Source organism: Pseudophryne corroboree, chromosome 4 (assembly GCF_028390025.1).
Source record: "Pseudophryne corroboree isolate aPseCor3 chromosome 4, aPseCor3.hap2, whole genome shotgun sequence".
In the NCBI taxonomy this organism is placed as follows: Eukaryota; Metazoa; Chordata; class Amphibia; order Anura; family Myobatrachidae; genus Pseudophryne; species Pseudophryne corroboree.
This window is the reverse complement of record NC_086447.1, coordinates 584,064,612-584,087,974: the sequence shown is the minus strand read 5'-3', so window position 1 is coordinate 584,087,974 and position 23,363 is coordinate 584,064,612. Positions and strand designations below refer to the sequence as shown.

At 45.9% G+C, this 23,363-nt stretch overlaps 1 protein-coding gene across 1 annotated transcript in view; it reads right to left on the bottom strand.

The window, feature by feature from the left end:
* The window catches only part of SLC22A3 (solute carrier family 22 member 3), a 429,357-nt gene that overhangs the window by 51,460 nt on the left and 354,534 nt on the right, over positions 1–23,363 (bottom strand). The window contains exon 8 of the mRNA XM_063917520.1: positions 5,421–5,529. Within this exon, the coding sequence (XP_063773590.1) occupies positions 5,421–5,529 (109 nt within the window). The remainder of the gene's footprint in view (positions 1–5,420; positions 5,530–23,363) is intronic.

Below are 23,363 nucleotides of genomic sequence, written 5' to 3'. Positions count from 1 at the left end.
GTTTGCCTTCCCTTTGCCTCCTTCTTCCCACCTCCTCTCTTGCTTTTGTTCTTTCTCTCTCGCTGGCTTTGATTCAGGACACTCTGGGGTTGATCTCATACTACCGTGAGTGGCGTAAGTCCTTGTGGACATCCAAGTACTGGTAGGCGCATAAAGCCTTATGGGAAAAGTGGCTCTTATAGGCTAGAAGACCTGCTGGCGCGTTCTATGGTACTCAACTCCCGGGGGGTCAGGGATCAGAAGACCCTTGGAGTTATCGGATTAACCAAGGGAAGACTCTCCTGTTGTAACAACACTACAGTTAAGCTTCACCAACAATGTCGCACGATACATTATGACTAGGAAATAATATACTGCGGTCTGACCGGCACAGTTCTTGTGAAAATATAATAAAAAATGTATAGTAAACTGGGGTACAGACCAAACAAAAAAAATGTTTTTTGATAATTAGATTTTTCGGCTTTTTATTTTTAGCTTTTATTATTTTAATTTTACACTGGGGCGGAGCCCATGGACGGACACACAGATCACCCCTTTCAGATACAGCAGATAGAGCACCCCGTCTGGACTGATACAGCAGAGCACCCCTTTCAGATACAGCAGACAGAGCACTCTTCGACTGATACAGCAGACAGAGCACCCCGCCTGGACTGATACAGCAGACTGAGCACTCCTTTGAGATACAGCAGACAGAGCACCGTGCCTGGACTGATACAGCAGAGCACCCCTTTCAGAAACAGCAGACAGAGCACCTGCCCCATGCCAGACAACAGAGTACTGAGACGGGCACATCCGTCCAGTACACTCTCCACAGCCAGAGTGAAGATGGGGCCAATCACCCAGGACCTTTAGAGAATAGAAAACCCGCGAGAATCCGACAGCGTGATGATGATGTTCAGCTTCGGTTTGGGATCTGAGTAAGGTGGGAAGTCCTGAGCTGGACTCAGATCGTGAAGTTGGGGTGGGTCCGCTAATCTCTACTTTTGATCTCCATCATACTTAAAAGGACTTGGTATGTGGAGACTGAAACTTCCTGATGAAACCGGAGGTGTGTGTACTGGTGGCATGGTGCAGCCTCCTGTCCTCATGGTAGGCTGCAGGTATCCAGGTGTGAACTAGACCCTAAAGATTCCGCATGATCTCTTGCAGAGACTCCTTTTGTTTTTTTTTTAATAAAGGTGATTAGATGCTCTAACAGGTCCTATGGAGAGGGACTCCCAGCGGAATGCAATTTTTGGCTATAGTATAGTGTTGCACTTCTGGGATCTTGGGTGCCCTCAGACTAGGGTTAGTGCTGACTGAGTTGAAGTACGGAAACCAATGGACCCCCCGATATTAATTAAGAACTGCTGCAAGGATAGACCTCGCTACAAGAAACCTGCTAGTCACAGCCCTCTAACTGCCCCTTGCAGGTGATTAAGTGGGAGTGCAGGCATAGTACAGAATCAGGATACAAGGGAATGGTCAAGAATGGAGAAACAAAAATGTTCAGAATGAGAATATAAGGCAAAGGTCAGGATCACAAGTACAGGTTCATAATGGAGAAAAAGGCACATGTTCAAATTGGTAGAACAAGCAGGGATAAGTACACTGGAAGTCGATACAGAAAGCTAAAGCTGGATAATGCTGGAGCACAGAAAAAAACCTTTATATTCTGGCACCAGTATGGTGTACACTGTACAGAGTGAGCTTAAACAGACTGGACAATAAAAACTTGGTGCCAATCTGACATGGAATAGCTTACAAAAATATATCTATTGTCCAAAGTGCCACGCACTCACCCTTGGGTAGCGCTCCTTCAGCACCCTGAGCTGGAGAGACAGTAGGCAAGGCTGATGCCAGAGATAGAGAATGAACACAGCTGCAACCTTCCACTGCTGTCAGTGGTGCAAAGTACTAGGATTACGCCTATGGACCTGTCACAGGCCACAGCAAGGTCAGAGGTTCTGTCTCAACATCGGCTAAGCAACCAGCCAGAACAGTGCTGTGAAATAACAGATGAAATAAGGGTGAGTCAAATGGTGGCAGACACAAAGCAAGAATGCAGACAGCACAAAGGGAGAGGAGAATCCGATATGAAACAAGAGGATATAGGGCCCTATTCAGCATGTAATGCATCTGCGATGCGTTCGCATGCTGAAGCCCTTTTACAGTGTACGCGCATGCAGAAGCCACACTGCGTGTGCGCACACAGTGAGATGCGACGGCATCTCACATATGTGAACACCCTGCCTGATTGACAGGCAGAGGCATTCAAGTGGCGAGAGGGGTCATCGCATTGACGATACGGGGTGGGCATTGGGGGCGCGGTCCGGACAACGCAGACCGTTTGTGGGACGGGCCTCGGCGGCTGTGTGTCGTCACACGCAGCCACTGAGACCCAAAAGATGGCGGGCAGCCTTCTGCCTTTGCAGCTAGGCTGCGCAGGCAGGGGGCTACCGATGTCATGCGAACACCTTGCTGCTGAGCAAAGCATTTGCTTGATAGCATGGGGGAGAGGACCCTGTGCTGGGCGTCCCCCCGCATGCTTGTGTAAAGGGTTGTAGTTGTTCGATTTTCGCACAACTACAACCCATGCAGAATTAGGCCCACATGTTGTTGCTTGATAAAGTATTCATCATTCAAGAAATACCTGGATACAAGGTAGAGGTTACGGGATTGCAACATGAGCCCCAAGTGACTTTTTGCCCCACATGCTCTGTCACAATTGTTGCAGATACACAAAGAAAAGTATTGTCCCACAAGTACTACAAACTTTCTCCCCTTCACTAGCTGTTCCTATACACCACCAGAGCCGGTTCTAGACCTTGTGGCATCCAGGGAGAATGTTTTCTTTGGCGCACCCCCCCCCCCCCTGTTCAAAACAGGTTTAGTGCAGCAAAAAAGGGACATGGTTCCATGGGTAAGGGTTGGGCCGCAGAATAGTACCATTTCACATTACGCCGCACAGTAGTTTCCGTCAGTCCCATTACACCAGCCCCTAACACACATTACGCCAGGTAGAGACCGTTATACAACACAGGAAAAAAAACACAGGGAAAAAAAAAAACCTGACATTATTTGTCATTTCCTTATAGTAATGTCCCTTACACATTATGCCACACACCGTAAAGCTTATTACTAATTATGCCACACATTGTAATGCCCATTACACATTATGCCACATAACGTAATGCCCCTTACACATTATGCCACACACAGTAATGCCCATTCCAAATTATGCCACATGCCGTAATACCCAATCCACATTATGCCACACAACGTAACGCTCATTACATGTTATGCCACACACTAACACCTATTATAACTTATGCCACACACCGTAATGCCCATTCCAAATTATGCCACACACCGTAATGCCCATTCCACATTATGCCACATAACGTAATGCCCATTACACGTTATGCCACACACCGTAATGCCTATTACAACTTATGCTACACAACGTGATGCCCATTCCACATTATGCCACACAATGTAACGCCCATTACACATTATGCCACACACTAACACCTATTATAACTTATGCCACACACCGTAATGCCCATTCCAAATCATGCCACACACCGTAATGTCCATTCCACATTATGCCACATAACGTAATGCCCATTACATGCTATGCCACACACGTAATGCCTATTACAACTTATGCCACACACCCATTACATGTTATGCCACACAATGTAACACCTATTACAACTTATGCCACACGCCATAATGCCCATTATACGTTAAACCACTCACCACAATGCCCAACATATATTATGCTACACACCTTAATGCCCATTACACATTATGCCACACATTACGCCATATACTGTAATGCCCATTACATTATGCCAAATATATTTATGCTCCTGACACCATTTTATGCTCCAAACACAATAATGTCCCTTACAAATTATGCCCCACAGTAAGGCTTCTAATTACTTTTAAATTAACTGCTTGCTGTCAGGGGTCTCATGCTCATTTCCAAGGGTTTCCTGTTCTGGGTTCCATGCTCATTGCCAGCGGTTTCCTGCTCATTGCCAAGGGTTTCAAGCTAGTTGTGAGGGGTTTCATGCTCTGGGTTCCATGCCTGTTGCCAGGGGGTTTCCTGCTTGTTCCCAGGAGTGTCATGCTCATTGCCAAGGGTTTCAAGCTCATTGCCAGGGGTTTACACGGAAGAAGATGCATTTTTGCATCTTCTCCCGCCGCCAGCGTTTCTGGAGCTATCAGATGCGCTAGGTCAAGTAGGACCTCTAGAGTCTGTCTCTATGCTGTCCCCCAGGCGCTAGAGGTCAAGTAAGACCTCTAGCGTCTGTCTGTCTGTCTCTCTCTCTCCTTGGTGTCAGCTGCAGCAGTTGCCCATGCAGCCTCCAGCGCCTGCTGCAGCCATTTTTAGTGTGCGTGGTGCAGGCGCCTGAGGGGTGACTGAGGCCACACACCTAAAACAGCTCCTGTACACAACTGTCTTCCCTCAGCTGATAGTACTAGCACAGAGGCAATAACACTTCATCATCAAAACATGTATGCTAAGCACATTTACAGATATATATATATATATATATTTATATATATTGCATTTTATATACAACGAAGACACAAATTTAGTCAGATAATGGGAACAGACAGTTATATTTGCATCCAATATTAATAACAATTGTGCTTTATACTGTAGTTGAAAGATTCCAAGGACAAACACTTAAAGGCCCAGACTGTTCTTGCTAATTAACAGTATTTCAGAACTATGATATACTGTACACCATTTTATATACATACAAAAAACAAATGAGACAAATACATTTTGCAGGCACACTTGTTCCCAAAACCATATACATTTTTGCGCTTTCAATAATGTCACAATGTCATGTTATTTTTTGCAAATCATAATAATCTACATTGTATTATTACATTATATGAACAATGCCTTAAGGTGCGTACACACTGGCCAATATATCATCCTTTCTCTTGAACGGCCGATATATCATGGGTCCGTCGGCCAGTGTGTACGAGCAATAGGTCTGTGAACGCCATCGTTCACAGATCTATCGCGTCAGCCCTGCTGCACAGCCGACGGCCAATATATCATTAGATATATTGGCACGTCAGTATGTGTGTACGGATGGCCAGCCGACCGCCCGTACACAAGAGGCAGCAGCCGGCGATGACTGACAGCTGAACTGAGCGGGCGTGTGTAAATGCCCGCCCAGTTCATGACGTCAGTCCCCGTCGGATCGGGCAGTGTGTATACACAGCACACTGCCCGGTCCGGCTTTAGATATATCTGCAGATCAATTGATCTGCAGATATATCTTTAGGTGTGTACCCAGCATAAGATGTTGAAACATTATGTGGGTCTCTTTATAATTAAATAGTGCTCTTTTTAAATATTATGGTTTCTGTGGCATTAATATTATGTAAATACATTTCTCAGTTACCTCAGTGGTGTTGGATATAGTTCTGTGTTTATGAAATACACAATTTCAAACGCCATGGTGATTCCCAGCCGTCCTAGAGTGGCTAAAGTTATTTTTAGCCATAAGATTTCTGCAAACCATAAACATATTTTATTTTAAAAGTAGGTAAACTTAAATAGCATGCAAAATGAACTAAGGTTAACCAGGGACAATTTAACGAACCATTAAAGCCACTATTAGTAGTGTATATGGCACAGGCTCAGCATAGCTGAGCTACAGTATGCAATATACATTAAATAACTTGAATATTTACACTAAGCTAATAATATCAACCATATTCTCATTTACTATCTGCAGCAGGTTAACATGTTAGGAGAGAAGGGTTGGGTATGACTGGTCAACAGTTCTCAGTTCAACATTCATCATGCCTACATGGCGACACGATGAACTGTCAACAAACGGTCCCTGGTGGTGTCTTAATTTGTCCTGGTGGCTGCATTGGCTTCAGCGTCTTTACCGGGTCACGGCAGTCACGTGAGGATCAGGTCCAGAAGCAATGTCTCAGCAGCAGCGATCCGGTGTGTATTTTCCAAATCCGGAATCAGTATGGATTACCAACGGGCGGGATGCTGGCTGTCATTATCCCGCCAGAGTCCCCTTGCGGGCTCACTGCACTCACCACAAGATCTATTCCCACCCTATGGGTGTTGTGGACACCCATAGGTGGGAATAGCCCTGTTGCGCTGGGATTCCAGCCGGCAGCATTGCCAACTGTCCGGATCCCGGCATCAGTAACTTAAACGCATCCCCTAATCCCTACCCCTCCACCTAGTGTTTAGCCCTACCCATCCGCCCCCTGCAGCCTGTCACCTCCCCCATAACCTAACCCTGAACTTTCACCTCCCCCATAACCTAACCCTAACACAAGCCATCAGCATCCTGACTGTTGGCATTTCACATGGCAACAGTTCAGATGTCAACACTGTGAACAGACCTAAACCACCAGAAAAAAATGTAAATAGATTTGTGAGTACTTTCTGTACTGATTGACATATCATTGTACAGAAACATTGGGATGTGTTCTGCACTGAAAATAACATGATCCAGCTCCAGGAGACAAAGGCTATTTACTAAAGATCGACTTTGATCAATTTAAAAAAAAAACCTTTTTACCAATTTTTGGTTGATATTGCAAATCGGAGATTCACTGAAGGCAAAAATCATCAATACAATTATAGTCAAATATTGGCCAAAAAAACGACTGGTGATAAAAATAAAAAAAAGAACTTTGGAAAAAAATAATAATAATAATTTAAAACAAACAATGTTTTCTCATTGAGACACTGAAAATCAGAGATTAACTAACAGTTGGTTTTAAAAAAATAGACCCCCAAAAAATCTGAAAAAAAAAAAACCAACCACAAACTTGACCAAACAATACACTATAAGCAGTCAATTGCCTAAATCTTCATACTGTTTGATTTTGCTGAAAACTGAACCCTGTCAAATATCAGGTACAGAGCTGAACCAAGTCTCGGCTTGAGTCGTCCTGCCAAGTAAGGATCTCAGATCTAAAAAACGAATATCACGTGTTTTGGATTGCATGTACAGTTGGTCCCTCCTTTGTGATTGAGCGTACTATTTCACATTGTAAATTACTGAAAATGAAAGTTATTGATGAGCATGATTCATTAACAGACACTTTGCAGATGTTTTTGCAGTTGACCAAACTAACAGTAAACTGCACATGCATATATTTCGTACTGCAACATGCTCCAAAGTTTAACAGTAATGACGCTCATAGCACTTACCATCACACAGAGTGATTAACAGAGTGATCACAGAGTGATTGACAGGCACCATTTGCGGTGCTGTGGAGGAGTGGCGGGCAACCTTTATAATAGAAAATAAATGTATTCCAGAATTGTTAATGTTTTGTTCTGCTGCTCAATCAGCTTTGATTGCTTGGATTTTTGATAAGGCGAGTGCTATTAAAGCATGCACAGGCACTGATACTAGCAGAGAGGAGATCAGAGATCACAGCACAGAAGAAAGTGACGTTATTACTGGGCACCTGCAGCTTACTGTTCATTGTTGCCAACGCACATACTCCCTGGCTGTCAATGGGAGGGAAACACTGCTGATCCAGACTGCCAGGAGGATAAGGTAGGGAAAGTATAAGGACAGCTCAACTTGCTACCATATACTTCATCATCTGCTCTGGATCCCATGTCTCCCTAAATCAAATCCTAAAAAAGAGTTGTGCAGTATACCAACTACACAATTTCTTTCTTTCCTTTTTTTTCTAACTTTTTTGCTACTATTATTGGCTATATATTTTTTTTAAATTTAAGAGCGCTCGTTTTATCAAAAATCCAGGTGACCATTATAAAGTGATCTCTCACAAATTTAAAATGAAATACCAGGAAAATCTAGGTTACTTTCAAATAACGAGAACCTATAATCTATAACAACTGTAAAATATTTGAATAGTTATTTTTATTATGGGGTATGCAGCTTAAGCAATTTTATATACACTATTTCACTAAGATAATTTCTCTTTCTCTTTCTTTTAATTCAGTTTGCTGTAATTTAGAAGTGTTTGGACAGCACAGAACAGTGGCCCTCTTTCCGAGTTGTTCGCTCGTAAGCTGCTTTTAGCAGCAGTGCACACGCTAAGCCGCTGCCTACTGGGAGTGAATCTTAGCTTAGCAAAATTGCAAACGAAAGATTCTCTAAATTGCGAATAGAAATTTATTTGCAGTTTCTGAGTAGCTCGATACTTACTCTGCCACTGCGATCAGTTCAGTCAGTTTCGTTCCTGGTTTGACGTCACAAACACACCCAGCGTTCGCCCAGACACTCCCCCGTTTCTCCAGCCACTCCCGCATTTTTCCCAGAAACGGCAGCGTTTTTTCACACACTCCCAGAAAACGGCCAGTTTCCCCCCAGAAACACCCACTTCCTGTCAATCACACAACGATCACCAGAACGAAGAAAAAACCTCGTAATGCCGTGAGTAAAATACCAAACTTCTTAGCAAATTTACTTGGCGCTGTCGCAGTGCGAACATTGCGCATGCGCAATTAGCGGAAAATCGCTGCGATGCGAAGAAAATTACCGAACGAACAACTCGGAATGAGGGCCAGTGTACTGTATATCACATGTTATCGTTGATACCTGAAAGTGTCAGTTTTAGAGATTAGCTATCTTTTGAAGACTATTTGTAAAAAGACCAGTGGAGGAATATACTGTGCCAACATAAGGATATACGTCTGATTTAAAACATATCCAATTTGGGATGAAGAGGTACAGAATAATTTGAAGCCAGTACAAATGTGCATGCTATACATTTTTCCTTGATACTATATACTGTATTTATATATTAATATTGAGGGACACGGACTCTAAAGTGCAAACAGTAAAGTGATTGGTTACACAATTACTTTTTTTCTGGGTTTAGAATCCACTACACATGCACAGCCAGTGGGTCACACATGGCATTTTCAATAGGAACCAGAGAGGGAACCAAAGGATCCCTCTCCTAAAAAGTGTGTAAAATAAAGCTTATTGGCTACGACGGGCTAATGCACTTTAAAGATGGTGGTAGCTAACAATGACAAAATACGACCAGCTAAGCTTGGTAAGTTGAGCTGTTACGCAGTCCATATGGGGGTTGCTTTGGCAAGGGTAAAGACATGGCATGGACCAAATATCTCTGATATCTGCTGCATTACCTCCATGTTAAATACCAACGATGGTCAAAAATAAGGCAATCCTCTGAGAACAGCTATTTTCAGAGTATCAAACATTTTTGGGCCTGTAAAGCTATATGACCTACAACTGTAAAACTTTTAATGAGGCGTGCATCTTATATCAGCAATTTTATAGATTTCATTTTACTCCAAACTTACAGTAAATCTCATGCCTCAATTTTTAATGCACTGCATTCATTTCAACTCTTTGTACAGTCATAATACGGAGGCCTATAGGGACATGTGGTTTAATGCCAACCTCTAATTCTGCATGCATAAATGTGTGTATTAGACTGACTCAGTCTTATATAGGTACTACACCCACATTTCCATTTTGGGAATTGCCCCAGTAATGAGATACATCTTACAGCTACAACAATAGATGGACTGCTTAACAACTTCAAATATATATTTATTTCTAACACTCTGCTATCCTCACCCTGTCTGTGAACACTGGTGGTCATTCCGAGTTGATCGCAGCCAGCAGCTTTTTGCTGCTGCTGCGATCAATAGTCCACGCCTATGGGGGAGTGTATTTTAGTTTAGCAGGGCTGCGATTGCTTGTGCAGCCCTGCTATGCTAAAAAAATTTCACTCAAAACAAGACTAGGCCTATACCTACTTACCCTGTGCGATGGATCCAGCGATGATGGGCCCGGCTTTGACGTCACTCCTCCGCCCTCCGTTCTGCTGTACACGCCTGCGTTATACTCACCACTCCCCGAAAACGGCTTCAAACGGTCTGGATCCGCCCAGCCACGCCTCCGTCCTCTGTCGCCGGGCAACATCGCCGCTCGCGCACAGCGGGCGCCGCACATGCGCATTCCACACCCGTTCGCACCGCAGCGATAAACCGATGCGTGCGAACGGATCGGAATGACCCCCACTATTCAACCAATTTGTGTTTAAAAACATTTGTAATATTATCATGATTTGCTTGCAATTGTAAATACCTGTGTTTGAAATGTTGGCCAGTGAGGCATAGTTAATGAAGGCTTACTGGGTTGGTGTATGCATAATCAAGCACGGTGTAATTTATTGCCTTTCATCAGCTAAACATATGCCTTACTGGTAACCTGTGTTAATTAGCCATAGTATATATACTTGCAAATCTAGGGGGTAATTTAGACCTGATCGTAGCAGCAAATTTGTTAACTAATGGGCAAAACCATGTGCACTGCAGGGGAGGCAGATATAACATGTGCAGAGAGAGTTAGATTTGGGTGGGTTATATTGTTTCTGTGCAGGGTAAATACTGGCTGCTTTATTTTTACACTGCAATTTAGATTTCGGTTTGAAAACACCCCACCCAAATCTAACTCTCTCTACACATGTTATATCTGCCACACCTGCAGTGCACGTGGGGCCTAATTCAGACCTAAAAGTACTTCTGCGGGGGAAGGGGGGGTAGGTCCTGACATGCGGGGCGGACTAGCCCTGTGATGGGCATCACCCCGCATGTCTGTGTGACTGATTGTAGATGTGCTAATTTTAGCACATCTACGATCAGGTCTGAATTAGGCCCATGGTGTTGCCCAACTGATAACAAATTTGCTGCTGCGATCAACTCTGAATTAGGCCCCTGGTTTTGTCCATTTGCTAACAAATTTGCTACTACGATCAGGTCTGCAACCGTCTAAACTTTTCACTTGTAACTAAATAACTTCCGTTGAACACTGACACCAATACTGTACTATCATCTGCATTTCTGCAATTCTATTGCTCTGTCTCTTATCTCATTCAGCCACCACTCCAATTTTCAATTTTCCACCCCTATTTAACTCATCCATTCTATGTCTAGGCTGAGAACAACACCCATCAACACTCCTTGTCTACCTAATTCTTTATTTTGCCCCCTTGGTACCACCTCTATCCTTCTCTACCACATCTCCTCCTCTCCTCTGTCTCCCATCTTCCCCTCTGCTTTCTTTCACCTCCTCTAATGTTACCCCTCTGTCATTCACTTCTGCCCCACTATGGGCCCTCTACCCCACCACTCAGTTCTGCTACCTCCCTCCTGTGCTTGTCACCTCACCTTCATCAGTATCACACTGTATTCCCTCTATACTCAACTCCTGCAGTTTCCTTTCCTAGCACAGGAGCCAGCACCATCACTACACCCTCTGTATCCCTGCCTTCTAAATGAATCTCACCTCAACGCTACAGCAACCCTGATAATCTCATTCACATCTCTCCAACAATCTCATGCCCCCTATCCTGTGCCCCCTGGAATTTTTTTAACAAACAGGTCCCCACCCATGACCTTTTCCTAACCAAATCCCTCCATTCCAATTGCAAAGTGCAACGGAATTTGCTGCGCTATATGAGAAACTGATAATTAGAAAATTCTCCTAAACATTACTAAAACCTAAATTACCCCCTCTGACACCACTTCTCCCTCTGCTCACTTAGCTGGGGGCCTCATATGCTCACATACCCCCACGACCAGGGGGTCACCATGGTTGTGGTGTTGGGGTCCTTTTACCGTCTAGCTACTCCTCCGAATTCATACCCCCAGAACCATACCTTACATTTGAGGTCCATGCTATACGCCTTTCCCAACCTGTTCATCTTCAAGTAGCTGTCATTTACTGTCCCCTAGGCATTACATTCAAATTCCTCGACATCTTTGCTTCCTGGCTTCCTCTTTTCTGACATTTGTTACATTATCTTAGGCGATTTCAGCATCCCAATCGATATCCCCACAAAATTCCCTGCCTCTAAGCTCCTTAACCTCACATCTTCGCTTTGTCTTTCCCAGTGGACCTCCTAGCCCTCCTATGTGTATGAGAGCTCACTGGATCTGGTCTTCATGCACCATTATGATATATCTGATTTCTCCAACTCCCCATTTAACCTCTCTGACCACCACCTGCTCTCCTTTAACTTATTTCTCTCTGATTCTCCATCACTAAGTGCAACATTGAAGCTATCAACACCTGTTCCACAACTAGGTGGGGCTAGGGGGGCATGTGACCTGGGCGCTGGATGGATGGGGGCGCTGTGATCACTCTGCCCCCCCACCCTCGCTACCTAGATGCTGCAGTGCTTTCCCGGGATCAGAGCTCATAGATTGATTATGATGTCTGTGAAAGTCTCTATCTATTGAGTGCCAAGCTTCTAATGATCCTGCCTGCACTCCCGGCTGGGCTGCCTGTGACTGCGTGGCTATAAATCTCACTGCTGACAGGATGACCTGCTGTAAAGTCAGACAGTGAGTAAATGCTATTTCAGATAACAGCTATTCAATTTCTTAATAGACCCCTTCAGGATCTAGGAACACGAGCAAATATTAAGCTCACTAAAAATGATCTCAACACTTTTGGTGGCTAATGGGCACTGGGCATCTGGTGTTTGCTCTGCACTCTTTTGGACCCATTTAATTATTTTGGAATTGGCTGTTTTAAAGTCCTGGGGGTTGCCATGGGGGTGGTGTTGGGGTCCTTTTACCTTCTAGTTACTCCTACCAACTCATACCACCAGAACCATCCCTTATATTCTCTACATTTGAGGTCCACGCCATACGCCTTTTCCAACCAGTCCATCTTAGAGTAGCTGTCATTTACCGCCCCCCTGGCGTTGCTTCCAAATTCATCGACAACTTTGCTTCATGGCTTCCTCACTTCCTCTCTTCTGACAATCCTTCCATTATACTAGGCGATTTCAACATCCCTATTGACATCCCCACACAATCCCCTGCCTCTAAACTCCTTAACCTCACCTCTTCACTTGGTCTCTCCCAGTGGACCTCCTCACCCTCCCATGTGAATGGGAGCTCACTGGATCTGGTCTTCACTCACCGCTGTGATATTTCTGATTTTTCAAATTCCCCATTTCCCCTCTCTGACCACCACCTGCTCTCCTTTAACCTATCTCTCTCGACTTCCCCATATCTACCTCCCAAGGCTACCATCACTAAGCGTAACATTGAGGCTATTGACACCACATTCCTTTCCTCCCTGTTTGACTCACTTCTCTCTCCTATTCTCTCTCTCTCATGCCCTGAACAAGCCACTTCCATATACAATGCATCCCTTGCTTCTGCTCTTGACTCTGTTGCTCCACCAACCACTATTCACCCTCGCAAATTAACACCTCAACCCTGGCACACCAAATGCACCAGATATCTGCAAAAATGCTCACGTACTGCTGAGCGACACTGGAGGAAATCACGCTCTAAGGCAGACTTCCTCCATTTCAAACTTATGCTCTCATCCTTCAGTGCTGCCCTTTCTCTTGCTAAACAGTCATACTTCAAGAACCTCATCTCCTCCCAGTCTTCCAACCCCCGGCGCCTCTTTGCCACTCTCAACTCACTCCTCTGCCCACCTCCACCTCGTCTCCCTTCCTCACTCTCTGCTCTTGACTTTGCCACTTACTTCACATCGAAAATTGACTCCATACGTAAGGACATCACATCACACCAGACTATCAGTAGCCAGCTTTCCCCCATCCCTTACCACCCCTCCCCATCCCTCCCACCTACTCTGACCTCTTTCTCCCATGCAACTGGAGAGGAAGTCATGGCCCTCATTCGTTCCTGTCCCCTCACCACCTCCCCACTTGACCCTATCCCCTCCCGCCTCCTCCGCTACCTCTCTTCTTCTGCTTGTTCCCACCTTTCCCACCTTCTCAATCTCTCCCTCTCTCTCATCAGGCACTGTCCCCTCTGCCTTCAAGCATGCACTCATCTCTCCTATTCTTAAAAAACCTACACTTGATCCAAACACTCTCTCCAACTACCGACCCATCTCTCTCCTCCCTTTTGCCTCCAAACTCCTTGAGCGTATTGTCTACAACCGCCTTACTGCCTTTCTTTCCTCACACTCACTACTTGACCCATTCCAGTCTGGCTTCCGTCCTCTCCACTCCACTGAAACTGCCCTTACAAAAGTATGCAATGGCCTCCATGCTGCTAAATCTAAGGGACAGTACTCTCTACTTATTCTACTTGATCTCTCTGCTGCTTTTGACACTGTGGACCATCCTCTCCTACTGCAAATCCTTCACTCCATTGGTCTGTGCGACACTGCCCTCTCTTGGCTGTCTTCCTACCTCTCTGACCGTTCATTCTCTGTCTCTTCTCATGACTCCACCTCCCCCTCACTTCCACTAACTGTAGGTGTACCACAAGGTTCTGTCCTTGGTCCTCTCCTCTTCTCTCTCTATACGTCCTCACTAGGTAAGCTCATTAGTTCTTTTGGTTTCCAATATCATCTCTATGCTGATGACACCCAAATCTATCTTTCCTCTCCAGACCTCTCCCCTGCTCTCCTCACTCGTATCTCCAACTGTCTCTCTGCTACCTCTTCCTGGATGTCCCAGCGCTTTCTTAAACTTAACATGTCTAAGACCGAACTGATCATCCTTCCTCCCTCCCGCATAACCTCACCTCCTACAATCTCATTATCTATTGATGGCACTACTATCTCCTCTAGCCCCCAAGTGCGCTGTCTTGGAGTAATCCTTGACTCCTCCCTCTCCTTCAAACCACACATTCAGCACCTCTCACAAACCTGCCGTTTTCATCTAAAAAATATTTCCAGGATCAGACCCTTTCTGACCCAGTGTCACGATCCGGGTATCTGGACGCCATTACTTACCCTTCAGATGCCTCCTAAGGCGGGCTCAGCGTTCCAGGACCGGATTCCGTTGTTCCTGAGTTTCCACATACAGAGTGGTCTTTTCATCAGCCGCGGCCTCCGCTGTGCCCGCGTGGTTAAATGTGCATCTATCAGCCTGGCGTCTCCTGTCTCCGGTGGCCGGCGCCGCCATTACTGTTTCCCAGACCACATGGATTACAAACCAAACTTCCCTCCAAGTGTCTGCATGGGCGCAGCCATCTTGGATTCTGTCATCTGATCATTTCCACCAATCTGCTGTCTGTGTTGTTGATTTGCATAATTGCCTAGCCAACCCCTTCCTTGCTGCAGGTATAAGTAAGCTGTACCTGAGCAAGGAAGACGTCAGTGCTTTGGTTGTCAAACCTAGTTCCTGTTTGTCTCTCTTCTATGATTGTCTTCCAGGTTCCAGCTCCTGTCTCAAGACTTCCACCATAGAGACCCGCACCAGCATTCCACCTGCGGTGTAGCCTGACTCTCCAATCCATTGTGGATTCATCTGTTTCCAGCTACAACACTACCTGCTTCCAGCCTCAGCTTCCAGCAGAGTACAGCTTCCCTTAAAGGGCCGGTGTCCTTTCTACACTTTACCACTCTCCACCGGAATTATTATTTCTCCGCTCTCAAGTTCTACATTTCAGTTCACATTTCATCGCTCCCAAAGTTCATTTATTATTTAACTGGTTCCAGCCAGTATCCACTCCGTGCTAACAACAGTCTGGTTCCAGCCAGTATCCACAGCAGCTGTTTTACCTTCAGCAACCCAGCTCTTCCTGGAACACCAGCTGGTATAATCCTGGGTTATCTCCATTGCTACAGCCGGGCCTGGTAAGGACTTTCCATCTAGAAGATCATAAGAACTATCTCACACTACCAGTGCCCTGTGGCTCCTGCCATGCTGTAGTACTCAGGAACTGTATTTATTCTTTGCTGACTTTTACGTTTTCTTTTATTGCTGCTGTGATGCGGAGTTGTCATAATAAACATCATTGACTTTTATCTAAGTTGTCGTGGTCACGCCTTCGGGCAGTTATTATTCATGTTACTTACATGTCCAGGGGTCTGATACAACCTCCCAGGTTCCGGTACATCTCAGCCCCTACAACTGAGGCTGCCTCCCGTCAGCTCAGGCCCTCAGTTGTGACAGTAAGCACTGACCTAATGAATCCAGCCGGAGACCAGGATCAAGCGGCCAGGCCGATGCAAGAACTGGCAGCCCGACTAGAACATCAGGAGGCTGCACAGGGCCACATCATCCGCTGTCTCCAGGATCTCTCTACTCGGCTGGATGGGATTCAGACAACTCTCCGTGGATCAGGCGCGTCTGGTGCGTCAACCACAGTGACTCCAGCTATAACCCCACCCACCTTACCCATTTCTGCTCCACGTCTTCATCTTCCAACGCCAGCAAAATTTGACGGATCTCCAAGATTCTGCAGGGGATTTCTCAACCAGTGTGAGATTCAGTTTGAGCTACAACCTGGCAATTTTCCCAGTGACCGTACAAAAATTGCCTACATTATTTCTCTTCTCAGTGGCTCAGCCCTTGATTGGGCATCACCGTTATGGGAGAGGTCCGACACCCTGCTATCTTCTTACACTGCATTTGTGTCAACATTCAGGCGCATCTTCGACGAGCCAGGCCGGGTAACTTCAGCTTCGTCTGAGATTCTCCGTTTACGCCAGGAATCACGTACTGTAGGACAATATCTTATACAGTTCCAGATCCTGGCATCCGAACTGGCATGGAACGACGAGGCCCTGTATGCTGCATTCTGGCATGGTTTATCCGAGCGTATTAAAGATGAGTTAGCTACCAGAGACTTACCCTCCAAGTTAGATGAGCTAATCTCACTTTGTACGAAAGTTGACTTGCGTTTCAGAGAGAGAGCAACTGAGCGTGGAAGATCATCTGCTCCAAAATCTTCTACTCCTCCTCCTCGCCAACTGTCACCAACTACAGATGAACCCATGCAAATTGGCCGTTCCCGTTTAACTCCTGCTGAGCGCCGAAGACGTCTCTCCGAGTTTCTCTGTCTGTATTGTGCAGCTTCGTCTCACACCATTAATGCCTGTCCCAAACGTCCGGGAAACTCCAAATCCTAGCTCGCCAAGGAGAGGGCCGGCTAGGAGTAATGATCTCCTCTCCATCTCCTCAAGATTGTAACCTCCCAGTCTCGCTTCAAGTTGCTCAACGTTATCAGAACGTCATTGCCCTCCTGGATTCCGGAGCAGCTGGGAACTTTATTACTGAAGCCTATGTTAATCGGTGGTCCCTACCCACCGAGAGACTTCCTTCGTCCTTTTCCTTAACTGCTGTGGATGGCAGTAAAATTTTTGATACAGTTATTTCTCTAAGGACTCTACCAGTTCGTCTGAGAGTGGGAGTTCTTCATTCCGAACTTATTTCATTTTTAGTGATTCCAAGAGCCACACATCCTGTGGTCCTGGGCCTTCCATGGCTCCGTCTTCACAATCCTACAATTGATTGGACGACTACGCAAATCCTGGCATGGGGTTCCTCCTGTACTAAGACTTGTTTGTTTAAAGTGTTGCCTGTCTGTTCTTCCTCCCCCAGGTCGTCTGATGTTCCACCTCCTCCATATCAAGATTTCACGGATGTGTTCAGTAAAGCTTCTGCTGATATCCTTCCTCCTCATAGAGAATGGGACTGCCCGATTGATCTCGTTCCAGGGAAGGTTCCACCTCGAGGCCGAACTTATCCGTTGTCTCTCCCCGAGACACATTCTATGGAGGAATACATTAAAGAGAACCTAGCAAAGGGGTTCATTCGACCTTCTTCTTCTCCAGCCGGCGCAGGCTTCTTTTTTGTAAAGAAGAAAGATGGTGGTCTGCGGCCGTGCATCGACTACAGAGGTTTGAACGACATTACCATCAAGAACCGCTATCCTTTACCCCTGATTACTGAGCTCTTTGACAGAGTTAGCGGAGCTACCATCTTTACAAAGCTGGACCTGAGAGGTGCATACAATCTCATCCGGATCCGTGAGGGTGACGAGTGGAAGACCGCATTTAACACCCGTGACGGACATTATGAGTACCTCGTCATGCCCTTCGGATTGAGCAATGCTCCAGCTGTCTTCCAGCATTTCGTCAATGAGATCTTCAGAGACATTCTATACCGTCATGTCGTGGTCTATCTAGATGATATCCTCATTTTTGCCAACGATTTAGAGGAACATCGTTTCTGGGTAAAGGAGGTTCTGTCCCGTCTCCGTGTCAATCATCTCTACTGCAAATTAGAGAAATGCGTCTTTGAAGTCAAGTCCATTCCGTTTCTAGGGTACATTGTGTCCGGTTCCGGACTAGAGATGGATCCTGAGAAACTACAAGCAATCCAGAATTGGCCGGTACCCTTAACCCTCAAAGGGGTCCAGAGGTTCTTAGGGTTCGCCAATTATTACCGAAAGTTTATACGAGACTTTTCCACCATTGTGGCGCCTATTACTGCTTTCACCAAGAAGGGTGCTAACCCGTCCAAGTGGTCTGAAGAAGCCATGCAAGCTTTTCATCTTTTAAAACAGAGGTTCATCTCTGCACCTGTCCTGAAACAGCCTGACATCGACTCTCCTTTCATCTTAGAGGTGGATGCCTCCTCCGTTGGAGTAGGAGCGGTGTTATCTCAGAGGGCTAAAGATGGTCATTTACATCCTTGCAGTTTCTTCTCACGGAAGTTCTCCCCAGCGGAGCGCAACTATGCCATTGGCGACCAGGAGTTGCTAGCCATCAAGCTCGCTCTAGAAGAGTGGAGGTATCTGTTGGAGGGAGCTTCTCATTCAATCACCATACTTACAGACCACAAGAACCTTTTATACCTGAAAGGCGCACAATGTCTCAACCCTCGTCAGGCCAGATGGGCACTTTTCTTTTCCAGGTTCGACTTTAAACTCCAGTTCTGTCCGGGCTCTCAGAATCGCAAGGCCGATGCCCTTTCCCGCTCATGGGAGCAAGAAAATGAGTCAGAGTCTTCAGACAAGCATCCTATTATAAATCCGTTGGCATTCTCCACGGTAGGGATGGACTCTACGCCCCCATCAGGGAAAAGTTTTGTGAAGCCGATGCTAAGGAAGAAGCTCATGCATTGGGCCCATGCTTCCCGTTTTGCCGGACATACAGGTATCCAAAAAACCCTGGAGTTTATCTCTAGGTCCTATTGGTGGCCAACTCTGAAAAAGGACGTTTTGGAGTTTATTGCATCTTGCCCAAAGTGTGCTCAACATAAAGTATCCCGCCAGTCGCCTGCGGGGCAACTGGTTCCACTATCTGTTCCCCGTCGACCATGGACCCATTTGTCGATGGATTTTATTACAGATTTGCCCATGTGCAACAAGTTCAATACCATCTGGGTGGTAGTTGACCGGTTCACCAAGATGGCACACTTCATTCCTCTCACCGGTCTTCCGTCAGCTTCCAAGTTGGCTCAAGTATTCATACAAGAGATCTTCCGACTCCACGGTCTTCCAGAAGAAATTATCTCAGATCGAGGAGTTCAATTCACAGCCAAATTCTGGCGAAGTTTATGTCAAGTCCTCCAAGTCAAGTTAAAGTTTTCCACGGCTTACCATCCTCAGACCAATGGTCAAACTGAGAGGGTGAATCAGGACTTGGAGGCCTTCCTCCGCATCTATGTGTCCTCCTCTCAAGATGACTGGGTTCAATTACTTCCCTGGGCCGAGTTCTGTCATAACAACCAGTATCATTCTTCATCTTCTTCAACACCATTCTTCACCAACTTTGGATTCCACCCTAAAGTCCCTGAGTTCCAACCGCTTCCAGCAACTTCTGTTCCCGCAGTGGATATCACCTTGCATCAGTTTGCCAATATCTGGAAGAGCGTACGATCAGCTCTGCTCAAGGCATCGTTCAGGTACAAGAAGTTTGCGGATAAGAAGCGTCGAGCAGTTCCTGCTCTCAAGGTGGGTGATCGGGTATGGTTATCCACGAAGAATTTGAGGTTAAGAGTTCCCAGTATGAAGTTTGCACCTCGCTACATCGGTCCTTTCAAAATTGATCAAGTCATCAATCCTGTTGCTTACAGACTCCAGTTACCTCCCTTCTTAAAAATACCCAGGACATTCCATGTTTCCCTGTTGAAACCGCTAATCTTGAATCGGTTTCATTCCTCACTTCCACCAACTCCGAAAGTCCAAACTCAACGAGGCGTTGAGTATGAAGTGGCCAAGATCCTGGACTCACGTCACCGTTACGGTCAACTTCAGTATCTCATTGACTGGAAGGGCTATGGTCCTGAAGAACGCTCTTGGACCAATGCCTCTGACGTCCATGCTCCTGCCTTGGTCCGAAATTTCCACGCAAAGTTTCCTTTAAAGCCTAAGAAGTGTCCTGGGGCCACTCCTAAAGGGGGGGGTGCTGTCACGATCCGGGTATCTGGACGCCATTACTTACCCTTCAGATGCCTCCTAAGGCGGGCTCAGCGTTCCAGGACCGGATTCCGTTGTTCCTGAGTTTCCACATACAGAGTGGTCTTTTCATCAGCCGCGGCCTCCGCTGTGCCCGCGTGGTTAAATGTGCATCTATCAGCCTGGCGTCTCCGGTGGCCGGCGCCGCCATTACTGTTTCCCAGACCACATGGATTACAAACCAAACTTCCCTCCAAGTGTCTGCATGGGCGCAGCCATCTTGGATTCTGTCATCTGATCATTTCCACCAATCTGCTGTCTGTGTTGTTGATTTGCATAATTGCCTAGCCAACCCCTTCCTTGCTGCAGGTATAAGTAAGCTGTACCTGAGCAAGGAAGACGTCAGTGCTTTGGTTGTCAAACCTAGTTCCTGTTTGTCTCTCTTCTATGATTGTCTTCCAGGTTCCAGCTCCTGTCTCAAGACTTCCACCATAGAGACCCGCACCAGCATTCCACCTGCGGTGTAGCCTGACTCTCCAATCCATTGTGGATTCATCTGTTTCCAGCTACAACACTACCTGCTTCCAGCAGAGTACAGCTTCCCTTAAAGGGCCGGTGTCCTTTCTACACTTTACCACTCTCCACCGGAATTATTATTTCTCCGCTCTCAAGTTCTACATTTCAGTTCACATTTCATCGCTCCCAAAGTTCATTTATTATTTAACTGGTTCCAGCCAGTATCCACTCCGTGCTAACAACAGTCTGGTTCCAGCCAGTATCCACAGCAGCTGTTTTACCTTCAGCAACCCAGCTCTTCCTGGAACACCAGCTGGTATAATCCTGGGTTATCTCCATTGCTACAGCCGGGCCTGGTAAGGACTTTCCATCTAGAAGATCATAAGAACTATCTCACACTACCAGTGCCCTGTGGCTCCTGCCATGCTGTAGTACTCAGGAACTGTATTTATTCTTTGCTGACTTTTACGTTTTCTTTTATTGCTGCTGTGATGCGGAGTTGTCATAATAAACATCATTGACTTTTATCTAAGTTGTCGTGGTCACGCCTTCGGGCAGTTATTATTCATGTTACTTACATGTCCAGGGGTCTGATACAACCTCCCAGGTTCCGGTACATCTCAGCCCCTACAACTGAGGCTGCCTCCCGTCAGCTCAGGCCCTCAGTTGTGACACCCAGGATGCTACTAAGACTCTTATCCACTCACTGGTCATTTCCAGACTGGGTTACTGTAATCTCCTCCTGACTGGCATTCCTGACAAACACCTCTCTCCACTCCAATCTATCCTCAATGCTGCAGCCCGGCTCATTTTCCTCACCAAACGCACTACGTCTACCTCTCCTCTCTTACTAGACCTTCACTGGCTCCCCTTCCCTTTCAGAATCCATTTCAAGCTTCTCACACTCGCTTACAAAGCCCTCACCCACTCCTCTCCCATCTACATCTCTGATCTTATCTCCCTTTACATTCCCACACGTCCTCTTCGCTCTGCTAATGCACGACGACTTTCCTGCCTACGGATCACCTCCTCCCACTCCTACCCCCAAGATTTTTCACGTGCTGCACCACTTCTCTGGAATTCCCTACCTCTCCCCCTCAGACTCTCCACCTCTCTACAAAACCTCAAACAGGCTCTCAAGACCCACTTCTTCACCAAACCCAGCCAAATCTCATCCTAACCCTCTGTTCTACACTCTCCATGTACCCCATCTGTGTCACCCCTGTCTGTCTACCCCTCCCCTTTAGAATGTAAGCTCTCACGAGCAGGGCCCTCTTCCCTCATGTGCTTATCCTTTCTTACTTTAATAATCTTCAACTGCATTAACTCCAGCAGTCTTCTGCCACCTGATACTTATTCCAGTGTCATCTGCTGATGTAACTATGTTTATTTACCCTGTACTTGTCCTATACTGTCATCAACTGTAAGTTGCTGTTTTCCTGTTTGATTATTCATGTACTCTGTAATTGGGCGCTGCGGAACCCTTGTGGCGCCATATAAATAAAGGATAATAATAAATAATAATAATAAAATGTGGTAGTATTTCATTATTTTTCAGTATTGTGCTATTCTTTCCCTTTATACCTGGAGAAACAGAAAATTGGCATGTCAGTAGAATACAGTATGGATGTACACAACTGTACACACATGCTCTAGGTGTAGCACTCTCAACTGATGTGCAGTCTACCTGTACAGTAGTTCATAATGACAATTTGCCATGTCTGCATGCATTAGGCTGACATGTTAAACACAGCATGTTGACAGTAACCATGTCAACATTTATCATGCCTACCAAGACTACTTGTTGACATGAGAATGTCAACTTAATGTCCAAAATGGTTAAGCAGTCATATAAATGTAACCCCCCCACCCCTATACACGCACAGCCTAACCGCCCCTGCAGCCTATCCCTGACCCTCCCAGTGTTGCCTATCCACTGGCATTCTGAGGATGTCGACACGTTGAATCATGTTGACATTCTGCTATCAACAATTACGAATGTCTAAGAGTATTGTTTTTTTTTTTTTTTTTTTTTGGGGGGGGGGGGGCGGGGGTTTAGGGAGGCGGGGACAATTTAGTGCCTTGCCCCGTGTGACAGAAATCATAGTTTCGGCCCTGATCGACACCACTTCCCTAACGACTCTGTTCGACTCACTTCCCTCTCCTATTCCCTCAGTCTCATGCCCTGAACAAGCCACTTCCCTATACAATGCATCCCTTACTTCTGTTCTTGACTCTGGGGGTAAATCAGACCTGATCGCTGTTGTGAGAATTTCGCAATGTGGCTGATTATCACTCGACTGCACATGCGTACGGATCATAGTGCACACGCGTAAGGCCACACTGCAAAAAAAATCCTGCATCTTTTTTGATCACTAGGCATATGCAAGTTGATTGACAGGAAGCGGACATTTGGGGGTGGTAACTGGCCCTCTCCTTTAGAATGTAAGGGCCTTCTTCTCTCATGTGCTTTTCCTTTTCTTACTTAAATCATCTTCTACTCCATACTCTTTTCGATGGCATCAAATCCCTTGGTTTTCTGCCACCCTGATACTTATTTCACTGTCATCTGCTGATGCAGCTATGTTTATGTACCCTGTACTTGTCCTACTGTATATTGTCTTGAACTATAAGTCACTGATTTCTCTTTTGTTTATGTACTGTTTAACTGGGCTCTTCGGATTCCTTGTGG